The following is a 16,293-nucleotide window of genomic DNA, read 5'->3' as shown; positions in this document are numbered from 1 at the left end:
GATGCGGAACTGAAGCAGTGTCCATGCTGCATCGCCAGTTTATTTGCGCAGGCACACACAACCCTTCTTGTTGGTAGGACGACCCCAGCCTGAGGAAGAGTTTTGCTGACAGACCAAAAACTGTTTCCACGGCTAGTCAGGTTTGGGCGGTAGCACTGCAGAGGGTTCTTGGAACCTGGACACCTGAGGTCTTCTCTGAGATCAGAATCGCCTCCTTCTTACGCATTAGCAATGGTTTCAGCATCTTGCGTCCGGATGGAGAAAGCATAGCGTTTCTTTGAAGTTCCCCAAGCCCAGCAAAGCCACAGGCTCCATGCTTAGCCACCACTCTCGCTCCCATTCTAACCTCAGTCCCGAGACCTGAATGGCCTCAGCCATCAGCCGTCGAGGCTTCAGCCCAGGCTCCCGAAACCAATCCTACAGCTCCTGCTCAAGGTGTCACTCTCAAGAGCTGTCCTGGGCACCATCTTCCCTTCGGACTCCAGGATACTTCTGTGCAAATGGCAATTTTTGAAACTGCCTCTTGGTACGTTCCTTGATGGAGATCTTGCTTTTTTTTTCCTTCGTGCATTTTAATAGTCAGGTGCTAGAGGGAAACTGGCTATTTTCGTTTATTTATTTTATTTGGGTGGGATAATGACATCTATTTTGGACTACCTCGTAACGAAATGTAGCACTTCCTTCCTCCCCCCAGTTTTATTGAGATATAATTGACATACAACACTGTACAAGTTGCAGGTGTACAGTATAATGATTTGACTGACATACATCATGAGATTATTAGCACAAGTTTAGTGAACATCCATCATCTCATATAGATACATAAATAAATAGAAAAAAATTTGTGTGTGTGATGAGAACTCTCAGGATTTACTCTCTTAACTTTCCTATGTAACATACGGTTGTGTTAATTACATTTATCGTGTCGTACAACTTTCCTGTGTAACATACGGTTGTGTTAATTGTATTTATCGTGTTGTACAACTTTCCTATGCAACATACAGTTGTGTTAATTATAGTTATCGTGTTGTACACTACATTCCCCAGTACTTATTTGTCTTATAACTGGAAGTTTGTATCATTTGATTGCCTTCATCCATTCCCCCACCCCACCACAAATCTGATCTCTTTTTCTCTGAGTTTTGTCTCTTCCTTTACTTTTTTTTTTTTTTTTTTTTTTTTTTTTTTGCGGTATGTGGGCCTCTCACTGTTGTGGCCTCTCCCGTTGCGGAGCACAGGCTCCGGACGCGCAGGCCTAGCGGCCATGGCTCACGGGCTTAGTTGCTCCGCGGCATGTGGGATCTTCCCGGACCAGGGCACGAACCCGTGTCTCCTGCATCGGCAGGCGAATTCTCAACCACTGCGCCACCAGGGAAGCCGTCTTCCTTTACTTTTGAAGTATAATTGACCCACAGCAATATGTGAGTTCCTGTTACACAACATAGTGATTCTAAATTTCTATACATTTAAAAATGATCGCCGTGATACATCTAGTTACCATCTGTCACCACGCGAAGATATTACATAATTATTGACTCTATTCCCCACACTGTGCATTTCATACCAGTTATTTATGGTGCAACTGGAAGTTTGTACCCCTTAATCTCCCTCACCTGTTTCTGTCCCTCCCCTCCCCTTCCCTTCTGGCAGCCACCTGTTTACTCTCTGGATCTATACTTCTGTTTCTGTTTAGTTATGTTTGTTCGTTTGTTTTGTTTTTTAGATTCCGCACAGAAGTGAAATCATACAGTATTTGTCTTTCTCTGTCTGACTTATTTCACTTAAGGATAGTACTCTCTAGGTCCATCCACGTTGTTACAAAGGGCAGAATTTCGTTGTTTTTATGGCTGAGAAGCATTCCACCGTATAAATATACCACATTTTCTTTATCCATTGATCTGTTGCTGGGTACTTAGGTTGCTTCCGTATCTTGACTATTGTAAATAGTGCTGCAATGAACATTAGGGTGCATGTATCTTTTTGAATGAGCGTTTTTGCTTCCTTTGGATACATACCCCGGAGTGGAATTGCTGGACCATATGGTAGTTCTATTTTTAGTTTCTTGAGAAACCTCCCCATTGTTTTCTAGAGTGGCTGTATCAATTTACACTCCCCCAACAGTGTAGGAGGGTCCCCTTTTCTCCCCGTCCTCACCAACATTTGCTATCCGTTTGAGGATGACCATTTTGACAGGTGTGAGGGGATTTCTTGATGGTTTTGATTTGCATTTCTCTGATGATTAGCAGTGTTGAGCATTTATTTCATGTGCCTGTTGGCCATCTGTGTATCTTCTTTGGCAAAATGTCTGTTCAGGTCTTCTGCCCATTTTCGAATTAGGTTCTTTGTGGGGCTTTTTGTTTGCTTGTTTTTTGCAGTACGCGGGCCTCTCACCGCCGCGGCCTCTCCCGTTGCAGAGCACAGGCTCCAGACGCGCAGGCTCAGCGGCCATGGCTCACGGGCCCAGCCGCTCCGCAGCATGTGGGATCCCGCAGGACCGGGTCATGAACCCGTGTCCCCTGCATCGGCGGGCAGACTCTCAACCACTGCGCCACCAGGGAAGCCCGGTTCTTTGTTTATCTGATACTGAGTTGTATGAGCTGTTTATACATTTTGGATATTAACCCCTTGCCAGTAATGTCCTTTGCCAAAATTTTCTCCCATTCAGTAGGTTGCCTTTGCATTTTGTATGTGGTTTCCTTTGCTGTGCAAAAGCTTCTAAGTTTAATTGGGTCTCATTTGTTTGTTTTTGCTTTTATTTCTTTTGCCTTGGTAGACAGATCCCCCAAAATATTGCTGCGATTTCTGTCACAGAGTGTTCTGCCTATGTTTCCCTCTAGGAGCTTTATAGTATCAGGTCTTACATTTAGGTCTTTAATCCGTTTTGAGTTTATTTTTTAATATGCTGTGAGCACATGCTCCAATTTCTCTCTTTTACATGTAGCTGTCCAGTTCTCCCAGCACCACTTATGGAAGAGACTGTCTTTTCCCCGTTGTATATTCTTGCTTTCTTTGTCATAGATTAATTGACCATAATAAGTGCGTGGGTTTATTTCTGGGCTCTCTATTCTGTTCCATTGATCTGTGTGTCTGTTTTTGTGCCAGTACCATACTGGGGTTTTTTGGTGATTATTAATTAATTAATTAATTAAAAATAATAATAATAAATAAAATAGCTCAAAAAGAATAAAATACCTAGGAATAAACTTAAGCAAGGAAGTGAAAGACCTATACTCTGAAAACTATATATAAAACACTGATGAAGGAATTTGAGAATGTTACCAAAAAATGGCAAGACATACTGTGTTCTTGGATTGGAAGAATTAATATTGTTAAAATATCCATACAACCCAAAGCAATCTGCAGATTTAATGCAATCCGTATCAAACTACTTGACATCTTTCACCAATTAGAACGAATAACCCCCAAATTTATATGGAACCACAAAAGACCCCAGAATGGCCAAAGTAATCTTGAGAAAAAATAACAAACCTAGAGGTATCACACTCCTTGACTTCAGACTACTGTATACTACAAAGCTATAGTCATCAGTGGACTTCCCTGGCAGTCCAGTGGTTAAGACTCAGCCCTTCCACTACAGGGGGCGCAGGTTCGACCCCTGGTTGGGGAAGATCGCGCATGCCGCGGGGCGTGGCCAAAAAATAATAACAAAAAAAACCCAGTATGCTACTGGCACAAAAACAGACACACAGATCAAAAAGCCCTCTGCAGTGCTACCGCCCAAACCTGACTAGCCGTGGAAACACTTTTTGGTCTGTCAGCAAAACTCTTCCTCAGGCTGGGGTCGTCCTACCAACAAGAAGGGTTGTGTGTGCCTGCGCAAATAAACTGGCGATGCAGCATGGACACTGCTTCAGTTCCGCATCAGCCCCTGCCCCTCCCCAAGACCAAGGTGGACAAGGTGCCACGTTCTTTCTCAGCGTCGAACCTGAAATAACCGAAGGCAAGGACAACAGGCCACAAGATAAATTTCGGAAGGGTTATTTTAATAACACAAGCCAATTCTGCTTGTGTCCCGGGTATGTGCTGGGTATGTTTGTGTTTCAATCACAGATATGTGATATAGGGTGCATACCTGTGTAGCATGTGTGTGTGTGTGTGTGTGTGTGTGTGTGTGTGTGTGTGTGTTTGCTACCTGGCAGATCCATTTGAAGAAGGCAGCATGAACAAAGGTAAGGTCTACCTGCTGCTTTTATTTTATTTTATTTTATTTTTTTAACATCTTTATTGGAGTATAACTGCCTTACAATGGTTGTGTTAGTTTCTGCTTTACAGCAGAGTGAATCCGTTACACATATACATATGTTCCCATACCTGCTGCTTTTATTTGTTGTTATTTTTTAAATGAATTTATTTTATATTTGGCCGTGTTGGGTCTTTGTGGCTGCGCGCGGGCTCTCTGTAGTTGCGGCGCTTCTCATTGCAGTGGCTGCTCTTGTGGTGGAGCACGGGCTGTAGGTGTGCGGGCTTCAGTAGTTGTGGCACACAGGCTCGGTAGTTGTGGCGCACAGGCTTAGTTGCTCCGCAGCATGTGGGATCTTCCCGCAAGGCAGACTCTTCACCACGGCGCCACCAGGGAAGCCCTACCTGCTTCTTTTAAATAAAGTGATTATCCTGGATCAGTGCTCAGGGACCACCGCCTCCTGGCCTCAGGCAACACACAACCAGGAGGCTCCGATCAGTGTTGAATTGGCTATAACCAGGGTTCTCCCAAGGATGTTGAAGGTGACAAAATACACTTGAAGGCCACATCATCCGTCAGCTCTGAGCTGGGGAAGGAGCTATGATATGCTTTCCGAGCCTGGGGGTGGGGGAGAGGGAGAGAGAAGAGCCGCACGCGGGCCTAGACCGTCTCCTCTTATGTTACCTTCGCAGAGGTAGGCCCCTCCCCCTCCGCAAGCGTGGCTTCTCTCCCCATGTGCCCTCCACAACAGGGAAGGCGGTGAACAGAACTGGGAGAGAACCAGATGATGCCCTGCTCCCTCTCCTCCATAAAGCCCTATGAGTAGTCACTGCAGACGTGTCCCTTGGAGTCCTCCTAGTACCTGAGCTGGTCACCATGAATGGGCCTCAGGCCTGCTTTGAAACACACAGTTCTCCCATTCGAGACTCACATCACCCGTCTTGCACATATAGGTGGTCCCAATGGGGCAGGGTGTGGGGAGCATGGGTGCCGGGGGAGAGGGTGGAAGAGAACAGGTGGGTCTGTGTAAACCCCTCCTGGGCACCTGGGAAACTTCCGAGATGTGCATGGCCTATGATGGTGACTCAGGGCTGTTAACTGCATGAAAGGAGGCCTCCTGGGCATTCGGTCTGACTGGCGTTGGCTTAGCAATTTCCATCACATTTACTAACCCCGTGTGACACAGAGAACAAATATGCAGAGAATTCACAACTTTATTGAAAATACAAAAACATGCCCTAAAACAGTGGGTCAACGACTCTACTTCTATTTAACACACTTGGCAGGCATTTGGGGGAGGGTTCTTGGTGGTGAGGTATGCAGAATTTGAATCTGGCTCAAAGGCACTTTGAAAATAACTGTCACAGAGACAACTCAAGACAAAGCGGGGGCTGCTGAAGGACCGCCAATGGTAAGGGACCATCCCAGGCCACATGAGGGCACCTACAGTGAAGCAAGTGTGGAACAAGCCAGGGAGGAGGGGGCACAGGCATAGGAGGAAAGGGCGGCCAGGGGGGCCAGGGCGGCATGGGAGGCACGGGCGGCCAGGGCGGCGGGGGCATGGGCTGCATGGGCGGCCTGGGGTGCATAGGCTGCATGAGGCGTATGGGCTGCATGGGTGGCCTGGGCTGCATGGGCTCCATGGGCTCCATGGGCTGCATGGGCTGCATGGGCGGCCTGGGCTGCACGGGCGGCCTCGGCTGCATGGGCTCCATGGGCTCCATGGGCTCCATGGGCTGCATGGGCTCCATGGGCTGCATGGGCTCCATGGGCTGCATGGGCTGCATGGGCTGCATGGGCGGCCTGGGCTGCACGGGCAGCCTCGGCTGCATGGGCTCCATGGGCTCCATGGGCTGCATGGGCTGCATGGGCTCCATGGGATGCATGGGCTGCATGGGCGGCCTCGGCTGCATGGGCTCCATGGGCTCCATGGGCTCCATGGGCTGCATTGGCTCCATGGGCGGCATGGGCTGCATGGGAGACCTCGGCTCCATGGACTGCATGGGCGGCCTCGGCTGCATGGGCTCCATGGGCTGCATGGGCTGCATGGCCTGCATGGGCCGCCTGGGGGGCTTGGGCTGCATGGGGCGTATGGGCTGCATGGGCTCCATGGGCTGCATGGGCTGCATGGGCGGCCTCGGCTGCATGGGCTCCATGGTCTCCATGGGCTCCATGGGCTCCATGGGCTGCATGGGCGGCCTGGGGGGCATGGGCTGCATGGGTGGCATGTGGGGCATGGGCAGCCCGGACAGCAGGGGCAGCGGCAGCGGCAGTGACTCCAGATAAACGAAGACCCAATCCAGCTGCTGAAGCAGGTTGGCACTGCAGGGTTCACACAAGCTGACGATAACAGGGGGCACCGGGGGCACGGGGGGCACGTCTCTCAACATTACTGGCCTCTGATGTCTCGGCCACTTGGCCCTTCTACGCTGAAACCAAGCCTTGAAGCAGAGAGAAAAAGGGATTGATTAGTATACTGAGCATTTCGTGTCAGACATGAAAAATCGCGGCTGGGAGCTCTCGGTGCCTTGAAGATTTTAAACTGCATCAGGAGCAGCTATTTCCTTCTTGCTAACATATCTTAGGATACGTAGCTGAGGCGCTCCCTTCAGCCCCCCTCCCCCCGACGAGCGAGCACCGACTATGTGCCAGGCTCTGGATTGGCACATGGCTTTGTCTCTCCCCTCCCACCTTTACTATGATCCCCCCACCCTTAGACGCAGGAGGGGCTGACCAACCGCACTCCGTGCCTCCTGCTCTTACTGTGCCTGGTGGGTCTGCGTCCTGACAACTGACCCTCAGCTCCAGCTGCCACTGATCCCTACTCACTGGGCAGGCGTCACCTTAGTTATGGGGGAGGGTGAGCATAGGAGAAAGGGGGTGCCGTTTAAAATCGTACTGAGGGGAACGGTCCCCATTTTGAAAAACCCATCTTTGGTTACAGTAAATAATCAATAGGAGTGGGTTGCATTTTTTAAACAAAAGCTTTCCTCAAGGATGACTAAAGAGGGTCATTCATCCTCTGGCACCTCGGGATGGTTAAGAAGATGGAGATGGTATCGTGAGGGAGGTCTGGTCAGGGGGGGCCCAGGGACTCTGTGGCTCGTCTTGCTGGACAGCGGCAGAGCTGAAGCCCTGGACACTGCCTTAATATTCGACTGTAGGCGTAATGAATGTGTAGACGAACTCGGCCCAAATTTACTGAAACTCTCAAAATCTCTGCCCAGACAGGGCTTTGGGGGGAAAGGGGCATACCATTGTCACCACTGTCAATGCTGCAGGCCCCGCCCCGCCCCGCCCCGCCCTCCGCCCCCTCCTGGGCTCAGGACCAGGTCAGCTCACTCTGCTCTGGCTACAGTCGCAGGACCTTGGACCAGAGCCTCTGGTGGACAGCACGGTGGCGCCCTCTAGGAGCTGCTTATCCACCAAGAGATCCCCATCCTGTCCTTTATGCTTAAGGCAAGAGGGTGCAACCTGCATTTTAGGAAGACAGCCGACCACCACGTGGGTGTGGATTCACTACATGGCTCCCCCTAAATATCAGCCAACTATTCACAACTGAAAGAAAACCCTGTCCTGTGGACTCCACTGCTCCCTCAGCATCGCAGTTAATGGAATTATGTCATATTTCCTATTTTGGGTTGTTTCCACTCGGCAAATTTTACCTGAGACCAAGGGCCTCCTCCCTCTGTCGCCCCATTGTCCCTCTCCCATCTTAGTATTTGGGCCCTTCCGATGCATGAATATGCAGTCAAAAACAGCCGGTGTACTAGAGCTCATCTGCGGGGGGGGCGGGGTTGTTCGAGTGTACCAATGGTCTAATCTGCGTAAATATAATAAGCAGTGCGCAAAGCTGGCTATCTGAGGTTCAGGCTGACACTACTTCCATATCTCCAACACTGGTTTCATCAAACAACTCCTACTGTCTTTGCAAAACAAGGGAGGGTGCCCATGAAATGCTTCTTTGGGACATTCATGCTGTAGAGTTTGGAAGTAGATGAAAGCGTTCTCCCTTTTTCTTCCTTTGTTTCTTGTTGCTCTTTTTCGCTTCAGAACTCCATTAAGAGACTACTGTGTAAACCCAGGAGAAGCAAGCCCCCCAAACTTCACAGTTTTCCTTTTCCTCTGAGCTTGCTTTGCCTGCTTGAGAAAGCAGAGGCCTGGCCCTCCCAAGCCCTGGACAGACCTGACTGTGAGCCCAGCCCGTGGCCTTAGGCCGCCAGCACTGCTTTCCAGACCCCACCACCAGCTCTGCAGCCCGTGTCCATCACTGCCCCCACACACGCTCTCTGCAGCAAAGCTAGGGGACCCATCCTGATTCTTCGTTCCTTCCTGCCTGCTTTCTTCCCCTCTTTATCCATCTTGCTTTTTAAGAAAATATTCCTCGTCCACAAGCGGCAAAGCCACTGCACTGAGAAGCCCACGCACCACAAGGAAGAGTGACCCCACTCTCCTCAACTGGAGAAGAGCCCATGCACAGCAACGAAGACCCAACGCAGCCACACATAAATAAATAAATTAATTAAAGTAAATATATATATACATATATTCCTTTGATACCTCTTACTGTGTTCTATGGACTAATAATCAGCTTCTCTGCCATGAGCTACCAACTAGTAACCACTACCTGAGTGAATGAGCAAGTATTTCAAATTAACACAGGTAAGCGACTAGCTGAGAGCCAACCACTGACCATCACAAACATATTCTTCAAAACCAACCCCTCATAACAGTATGAAAAGGGCAGAAATAAATTCTTAGACATTAGAAATTGATCAAAATAATATTCACTGATACATTTGGTAGTTTCATAATGTTGAATTTCTGCAGTATCTCCAAGACATACATCGATAGTATCCAAGTATTCTCAAACCCGTCCACCTTTTGAGGTCAGGGGAAATTTATTGAAATTTGTTCTTCTTGTTCGTTTTGTTGTTTTATATATTTAGACAAATTCCTACAGGTTGCAAACCGTTGCCCCACCTCCATCATCCTGCACGACCTACTATGCTAGCAATGTTTTCAGGCTGCACATGAAAAATGTTTCAGAAAATTAAAATTTACGGCTGAAACTCTCTGCGCTGCTCTACCAAACACATGAAAACAACAGCAAGAGGACCAGGCACTGGAATTTTCAGCTAGTCCCCTCCCCATCAGTCTCATCTAAACTAAGCTTATATTAGTTGCTCATATGCTGTGTTCCGAGGTGAATTATTCCCTTACCCGATTGCCTGAATACTTGGAAATTCACTCCTTATACAAAGAGCTTATGCCTGGCTTTAAAACTTGCAAATAATTTACTATACTTGAACCCTCTTCTAACCCAGCTATCTGGTGCATGAATTTGAATAATTCCCAAGTCAGAATCGGCCCCAACATGATTCCACACAGCCAATGCCCCCTCCTAAAGGATACCAAACGGTTTTGGAAGGAGTTTAACTTTACTGAAGATACATATATTCCGGCCCCAAAGCCCCAGAAGTGCAAACCTTATTTCCAAAACATAGACAAGGGTACGAAAACACACCAACTTGAGAATGTCTAGGACAAGGTATCCAATTCCTAAAGCAGGTTTTAGATTGGCTGCCCTGCCAAGTTCCTTTTCTCAGGTTTACTGACCTGGGCTCCGGATTCAGGCACTCCCACGCCTCTTGCAAGCTCCTTTCTGAGGGGAAAAACATGGCAAATATTCAGCATTTGACATTATGCATGAAATGAAATGTACAATGCACGTTTCATGCTATGTTAAAACGTTTATTCAGAGAGTAGCCAAGATGGCGGCATAGGAAAACGCCGAGCTCACCTCCTCCCATGGGTACACCAACATTACAACTATTTACAGAGCAACCATTCATGAGAATGAGCTGAAGACTAGCAGGAAACATCTTCCACAGCTACAGATATAAAGAAGGAACCACAACGAGATGGACAGGAAGGGCCGAGATGTGGTAGAGTCAAGACCCACACCCCCAGGTTGGCGACCCATAAACGGGAGGATAATTACAATGGCAGAGGTTCTCCGCAAGAAGCAAGGGGTCCAAGCACATTAGATTTCCTAGCTTGGGGTCCTGCACTGGGAAGAAAGCCCCCAGAACGTTTGGCTTTGAAACCCAGTGGGGCTTACTTTCAGGAGAGCCAGAGGGCTGTGGGAAAGAGAGACTCCACTCTTAAAGGGTGCACACAAAATCTCACATGCTCCAGGACCCAGGGGCAGAAGCAGTCCTTTGAAAGGAGCCGGGATCAGACCTACCTGCTGATCTGAAGAATCTCCTGGAGAGGCAGGAAGCAACTACAGCTCACCCTGGGGACACAGACACTGGCAGCAGCCATTTTAGGGTGCTCATTCTACCATGAGGACTCTGCTGCTGGCAAGCACCCTTTTGGAATCCTCCCTCGAGCTTACCAGTGCTGGGACCCACCCTGCCCACCAGTCTGTTGACACCATTCCCGGGGACGCCCCAGGGCGGGCAGCTAGCCAGGCAGGGACACCGAATCACCCACCAACAAGTCACTTGCCACAGGGGCTCCTGAGACCCCAGCTGCCCCAGAACCAGACCCGCCCACCAGAGGTCCCAGGACCCAGCCCCACCCACCAGTGAGCCAGCAGCCTCTGCACTGGGCAGTGCCTGGCAACCAACAGACCAGGAGTCCAGCCCCACCTACCAGCACACCCACAGTAGTCAGCCCATCACAGTAGAAGGGCCCATGCAGCCCATACAGAGGGCACCCCTGGAGCAGGCAGCTCTGGGGACCAGAGGAAGTGACACCATATGTTTAACGTGATCAAAGGAAAAAAGTCTACAACCAAGAATACTCTACCTGGCAAGGCTACCATTCAGATTTGAAGGACACATGAAGACTTTTAGAGATAGCAAAAGCTAAAAGAGTTCAACAGCACAAAACCTGCCTTACAAGAAATGTTACAGGAACTTCTCTAAACAAAAAGAAAAGGCCGTTACTACAAATCAAAAAAGAATGAAAGCAAAGTTATAAGCTTTAGCACAGCAAAGGAAACCATGAAGAAAATGAAAAGTCCATAGGTGTACGAACTGGGAGAAAATATCTGCAAACAACGCAACTGACAAGGGCTTCATTTCCAAAATATGCCAATAGCTCCTACCACTCAATAACAAAAAACCAAACAACGCAATCAAAAAATGGGCAGCAGACCTAAACAGACATTTCTCCGAAGAAGACCTACAGGTGGCCAACAGGCCCATGAAAAGATGCTCAATATCACTAATCCCGTATCTGGGCATATACCTGAAAAGGATGAAAGCTCTAATTCGAAAAGATACGTGCACCCCAATGTTCAGAGCGGCACTGTTTACAATAGCTAAGACATGGAAGCAACCTAAGTGTCCATCAACAGATGAATGGATAAAGATGATGTGGTATATATATATATACACAATGGAATAGTACTCAGCCCTAAAAAGGTATCACATTCTGCCATTTGTGACAGCATGGACAGACTTAGAGAGTATTATCCTAAGGGAAGTTAAGTCAGACAGAGAAAGACAAATATTACCTGATATCACTTTTACGTGGAATCTGAAAAACAGTACAAGTGAACTTATTTACAAAACAAAAACAGACTCACAGACATAAAAAACAAACGTATGGTTACCAAGTGGGGGGATAAATTGGGAGCACAGGATTAACAGAGGCACACTACCGTATATACCACATAAACCACAAGGATTTATTGTACGGCACAGGGAACTCTATTCAATATCTTGCAATAAACTGCAATGGAAAAGAATAAGAAAAAAGAATATAGATTATACATATCACTTATATGTATAATCGAATACACTGCTATATATAAACCTCCTGGTAACCACAAACCGAAAATCTACAATAGATACACACACACAAAAAAGAGAAAGGAATCCAAACATAACACTAAGGATAGACATCAAATCACAAGGGAAGAGAGCAAAAGAAGAAGGAACCGAAAAGAACTCCAAAAACAATTATTAGCAAAATGGCAGTAAGGACAAACCTACTAATAATTACTTTAAATTTAAATGTAATAAATGCTGCAATCAAAAGACAAAGAGTGGCTGAATGGATACCATAAGAACACCCACATACATGCTGCCTACAAGAGACTCACTTCAGATCTAAAGACTCAGACAGGAAGTGAAGGGACGGAAAAAGGTATTCCATGCAAATGGAAATCAAAAGAAAGATGGGGTAGCAATACTTATGTCAGATAAAATAGACCTTAAAACAAAGACCGTAACAAGAGACAGAGAAAGACCTTACATCACGAGCATGGAATCAACCCAAGAAGATACAGCAATTGTAAATATATATGCACCCAACATAGGAGCACCTAAATACGTACAGCAAATAGTAACAGACATAAAGGAGAAATTGACAGTAACAATAATATTCAGGACTTGCACACCCCACTTACATCAATGGACAGATCACCCAGACAGAAAATCGATAAGGAAACACTGGCCTTAAATGACCCATTAGACCTCCATTAGGTCTAATATCTTAATACATATTTACAGAGCATTCCATCCAAAAGCAGCAGAATACACACTCTTCTCAAGTGCACATGGAACATTCTCCAAAAAGCAAGCCTCAATAAATTTAAGAAAATTGAAATCCTATCAAGCATCTTTTCCAACTATAATCCTGTGAGACTAGAAATGAACTACAGGAGGAAAACTTCAAAAAAAAAAACACTAACATGTGGAGGTTGAACAAAATGCTACTGAACAACCAATGAGTCACTGAGGAAATCAAAGACAAAATAAAAAAAAATACCTGGAGACAAAGGAAAATGAAAACACGACGATCCAAAAGCTATGCGATGCAGCAAAAGCAGTCATAAGAGGGAAGTTTACAGCAATTCAAGTCTACCTCAGGAAACAAGAAAAATCTCAAATCAACAAGCTAACCTTACACCGAAAGGACCTAGAGAAAGAAGAACAAACAAAATCCAAAGTTCGCAGAAGGAAAGAAATCATAAAGATCAGAGCAGAAATAAATGCAATGGAAACAAAGAAAACAATAGCAAAGATCAACAGAACTAAAAGCTGGTTCTTTGAGAAGATGAGCGAAATTCATAAACCATTAGCCAGACGCATCAAGAAAAAGAGGGAGAGAACTGAAATCAGTAAAATGAGAAATGAAAAAGGAAAAGTTACCACAGACACTGCAGAAATACAAAGCAACCTAAGAGACTACTACAAGCAGCTCTGTACCAATAAAATGGACAACCTGGAAGAAATGGACAAATTCTTAGAAAGGTATAACCTTCCAAGACTGAACCAGGAAGAAACAGAAAATATGAGCAGACCAATCACAAGTAATGAAATTGAAACTGTGATTAAAAATCGTCCAACAAACAAAAGTCCAGGACCAGAGGGCTTCACAGGTGAATTCTATCAAACATTTAGAGAAGAGCTACAACCCATCCTTCTCAAACTCTTCCAAAAAACTGCAGAGGAAGGAACACTCCCAAACTCATTCTATGAGGCCACCATCACCCTGAGAGCAAAAACAGACAAAGATGCCACAAAAAAGAAAATTACAGACCAATATCACTGATGAATATAGATGCAAAAATCCTCAACAAAATACTAGCAACCAGAATCCAACAACACATTAAAAGGATCAGACACCATGATCAAGTGGGATTTATCCCAGGAACGCAAGGATTCTTCAATATATGCAAATCAATCAATGAGATACACCATACTAACAAATTGAAGAAGAAAAACCATATGATCATCTCAATAGGTGAAGAAAAAGCTTTTGAGAAAATTCAACCCCCATTGATGATAAAAAGTCTCCAGCAAGTGGGCATAGAGGGAACCTACCTCCATTTAATAAAGCCGAAATAGAGGCGCACAAGTACAGAACAAACATATGGACACCAAGGGGGGAAAGTGGGGGTGGGGGGTGGGGGTAGGGGTGGGATGAACTGGGAGACTGGAATTGACATATATACACTAATACATATAAAATGGATAACTAATAAGAACCCGCTGTACAAAAAATACATAAAATTCAAAAATTCAGAAAAATAAATATATTAAAACATAAAAACGGACATCACTAATCATCAGAGAAATGCAAACCACAACTACACTGAGGTATCACCTTAGAATAGCTACCGTCAAGGGCTTCCCTGGTGGCGCAGCGGTTGAGAGTCCGCCTGCCGATGCAGGGGACACGGGTTCGTGCCCCGGTCCGGGAAGATCCCACATGCCGCGGAGCAACTAAGCCTGTGGGACACAACTACTGAGCCTGCGCTCTGGAGCCCGAGAGCCACACCGACTGAGCCCACGTGCCACATCTACTACGGAAGCCCACCCGCCTAGAGCCCGCGCTCTGCCACAAGAGAAGCCACCACAATGAGCAGCCCGCGCACCGTAACTTACAGTAGCCCCCGCTCGCTGCAACTGGAGAAAGCCCGAGCCCAGAGCCCGAGCGCAGCAACAAACACCCAACGCAGCCGTTAAATAAATTTAAAAATTGATCTATTTTTTAAAATTCAGTAATCAAGATAAAGGATGTTTTAGTGTAGTGTTTAAATTAATGCAAATATAATCCATGAATAACTGATGATCAAAACTTCAGATAAAAGTAGACTCCAGGGCTTCCCTGGTGGCGCAGTGGTTGAGAATCCGCCTGCCGATGCAGGAGACACGGGTTCGTGCCCTGGTCCGGGAGGATCCCACATGCCGCGGAGCAGCTGAGCCCGTGAGCCATGGCCGCTGGGCCTGCGCGTCCGGAGCCTGTGCTCCGCAACGGGAGAGGCCACAACAGTGAGAGGCCCACATACCGCAAAAAAAAAAAAAAAAAAAAAAAAAAAAAAAGTAGACTCCAACTCTGCATTTGCTCCACCACGCCTCAGGCGACTCATTATTTACGTTAACCGGCGGCCCACAAAGCCCCCCGCCCCACCCCACCCCACCCCACCCCACCGCACCCCCCACCCCGACTTCAAACACCACACCGCAGGGAAATATCGACCTCGATTCCCAGCAGGCAGAGCCCCCGTCCCCGTCCGAGGCCCCCCGAGTGCGCCGGAGGGGCCGGGCCGCCGCCAGGCCACGGGGCTTTCAGGTCCGGAGCCGAGGAGAGGGACCCACGAGAGCGCCGCCCGCCACCCGCGCGGCAGCCCCCGCCACCCGAGACGCCCGCTTACCGCGTGCGCGCGTCGGGGTACGGAGTATGCCGGAAAATGCGCTCCGGGTGTGGCAGCTGCACCTGCGTAATCCTGGCGTGGAGGATCCGCCGCTGCCCACCTGCGGCCTCGGGACCCTCGACGGCGGCCCGCGGGGGCCGCTCCTCGCCACCCTGCTCTCCGCCTTCGCCGCCGCCCGCCCCGGCCTCGGCCTCGCGGTCTTCGCCGTCCGCGGGGCCGGCAGCTCCGACGCTGACATCGCAGCCTTGCTTGCCTTCTCCTTCGTCTCCCGCCTCTTGCCCTTCCGGTTCGGGCTGGGCCTTCTGCCCCTCTCCCCCCTCTGCGGGAGGCCAGGTCTCCGCGCGGTTCACCCCTGCAAGGAAGGGAGGAAACCCAAAGAGAAAGATCAGTCCGTCGAGGGAGCCAGGCTCTGGGGAGGGCCTGCGTCCGAGGGGGGTCCTGCCCTTCGCCCCTCGCTGGGAAAGTTCCTTTCCTGGAATGGGCTAAAGCGAGTGCCCCGCCCGCCACTGACCGTGCGCTTCTTCCCACTCCTTGTCGACCCCCAGGTTGAGGAGGCCGGCGACGGCTGCCTCCATGTCGGCATAGGCATCGTGGCTGCTCTGCGGCTGACGCTCCATGTCCCGACTGCTGTCGAGGAGGCTGTGAGCTTCAGCGGAGGCTGCGCTGGATCTCCTGAGACCCCCGGCTCACGACTCAAGGCTAGAGCGGTGGCCCACGATCCGGCACGTTAAGGCTCCTCTGGCGTCTGGTCGGGTTTCAGGAAGTCTGGGATGCCTCCCTCTGTGGGTTTACCACAGCCTGCTGGGGGTTGGGTTGGCTGATGTGCGCATGCGGCAGGGCCTCGGGCGTCTAGAGGGCGTGGGCGTGGGCGCGGGGGGCGGGGGGGGGGGTCCGGGGGGAGGATGTTGCG

General features: G+C 48.5%; 1 protein-coding gene across 1 annotated transcript; it reads right to left on the bottom strand.

Moving 5' to 3' along the window:
• Positions 1–5,562: 5,562 nt before the first annotated feature.
• LOC131748031 (homeobox protein ESX1-like) lies at positions 5,563–16,000 on the bottom strand. Its single transcript, XM_059050137.1, has 5 exons — positions 15,895–16,000; positions 15,384–15,735; positions 9,821–9,866; positions 6,329–6,642; positions 5,563–5,779 (listed from the first exon to the last, which is right to left on the bottom strand). The coding sequence occupies exons 1-5, from the start codon at positions 15,998–16,000 to the stop codon at positions 5,563–5,565; spliced, it is 1,035 nt and encodes a 344-aa protein (XP_058906120.1).
• Positions 16,001–16,293: the final 293 nt, after the last annotated feature.

This window comes from Kogia breviceps, chromosome X, assembly GCF_026419965.1.
Source record: "Kogia breviceps isolate mKogBre1 chromosome X, mKogBre1 haplotype 1, whole genome shotgun sequence".
Classification (NCBI taxonomy): Eukaryota; Metazoa; Chordata; class Mammalia; order Artiodactyla; family Physeteridae; genus Kogia; species Kogia breviceps.
This window is presented reverse-complemented; position numbering and strand designations above follow the sequence as displayed.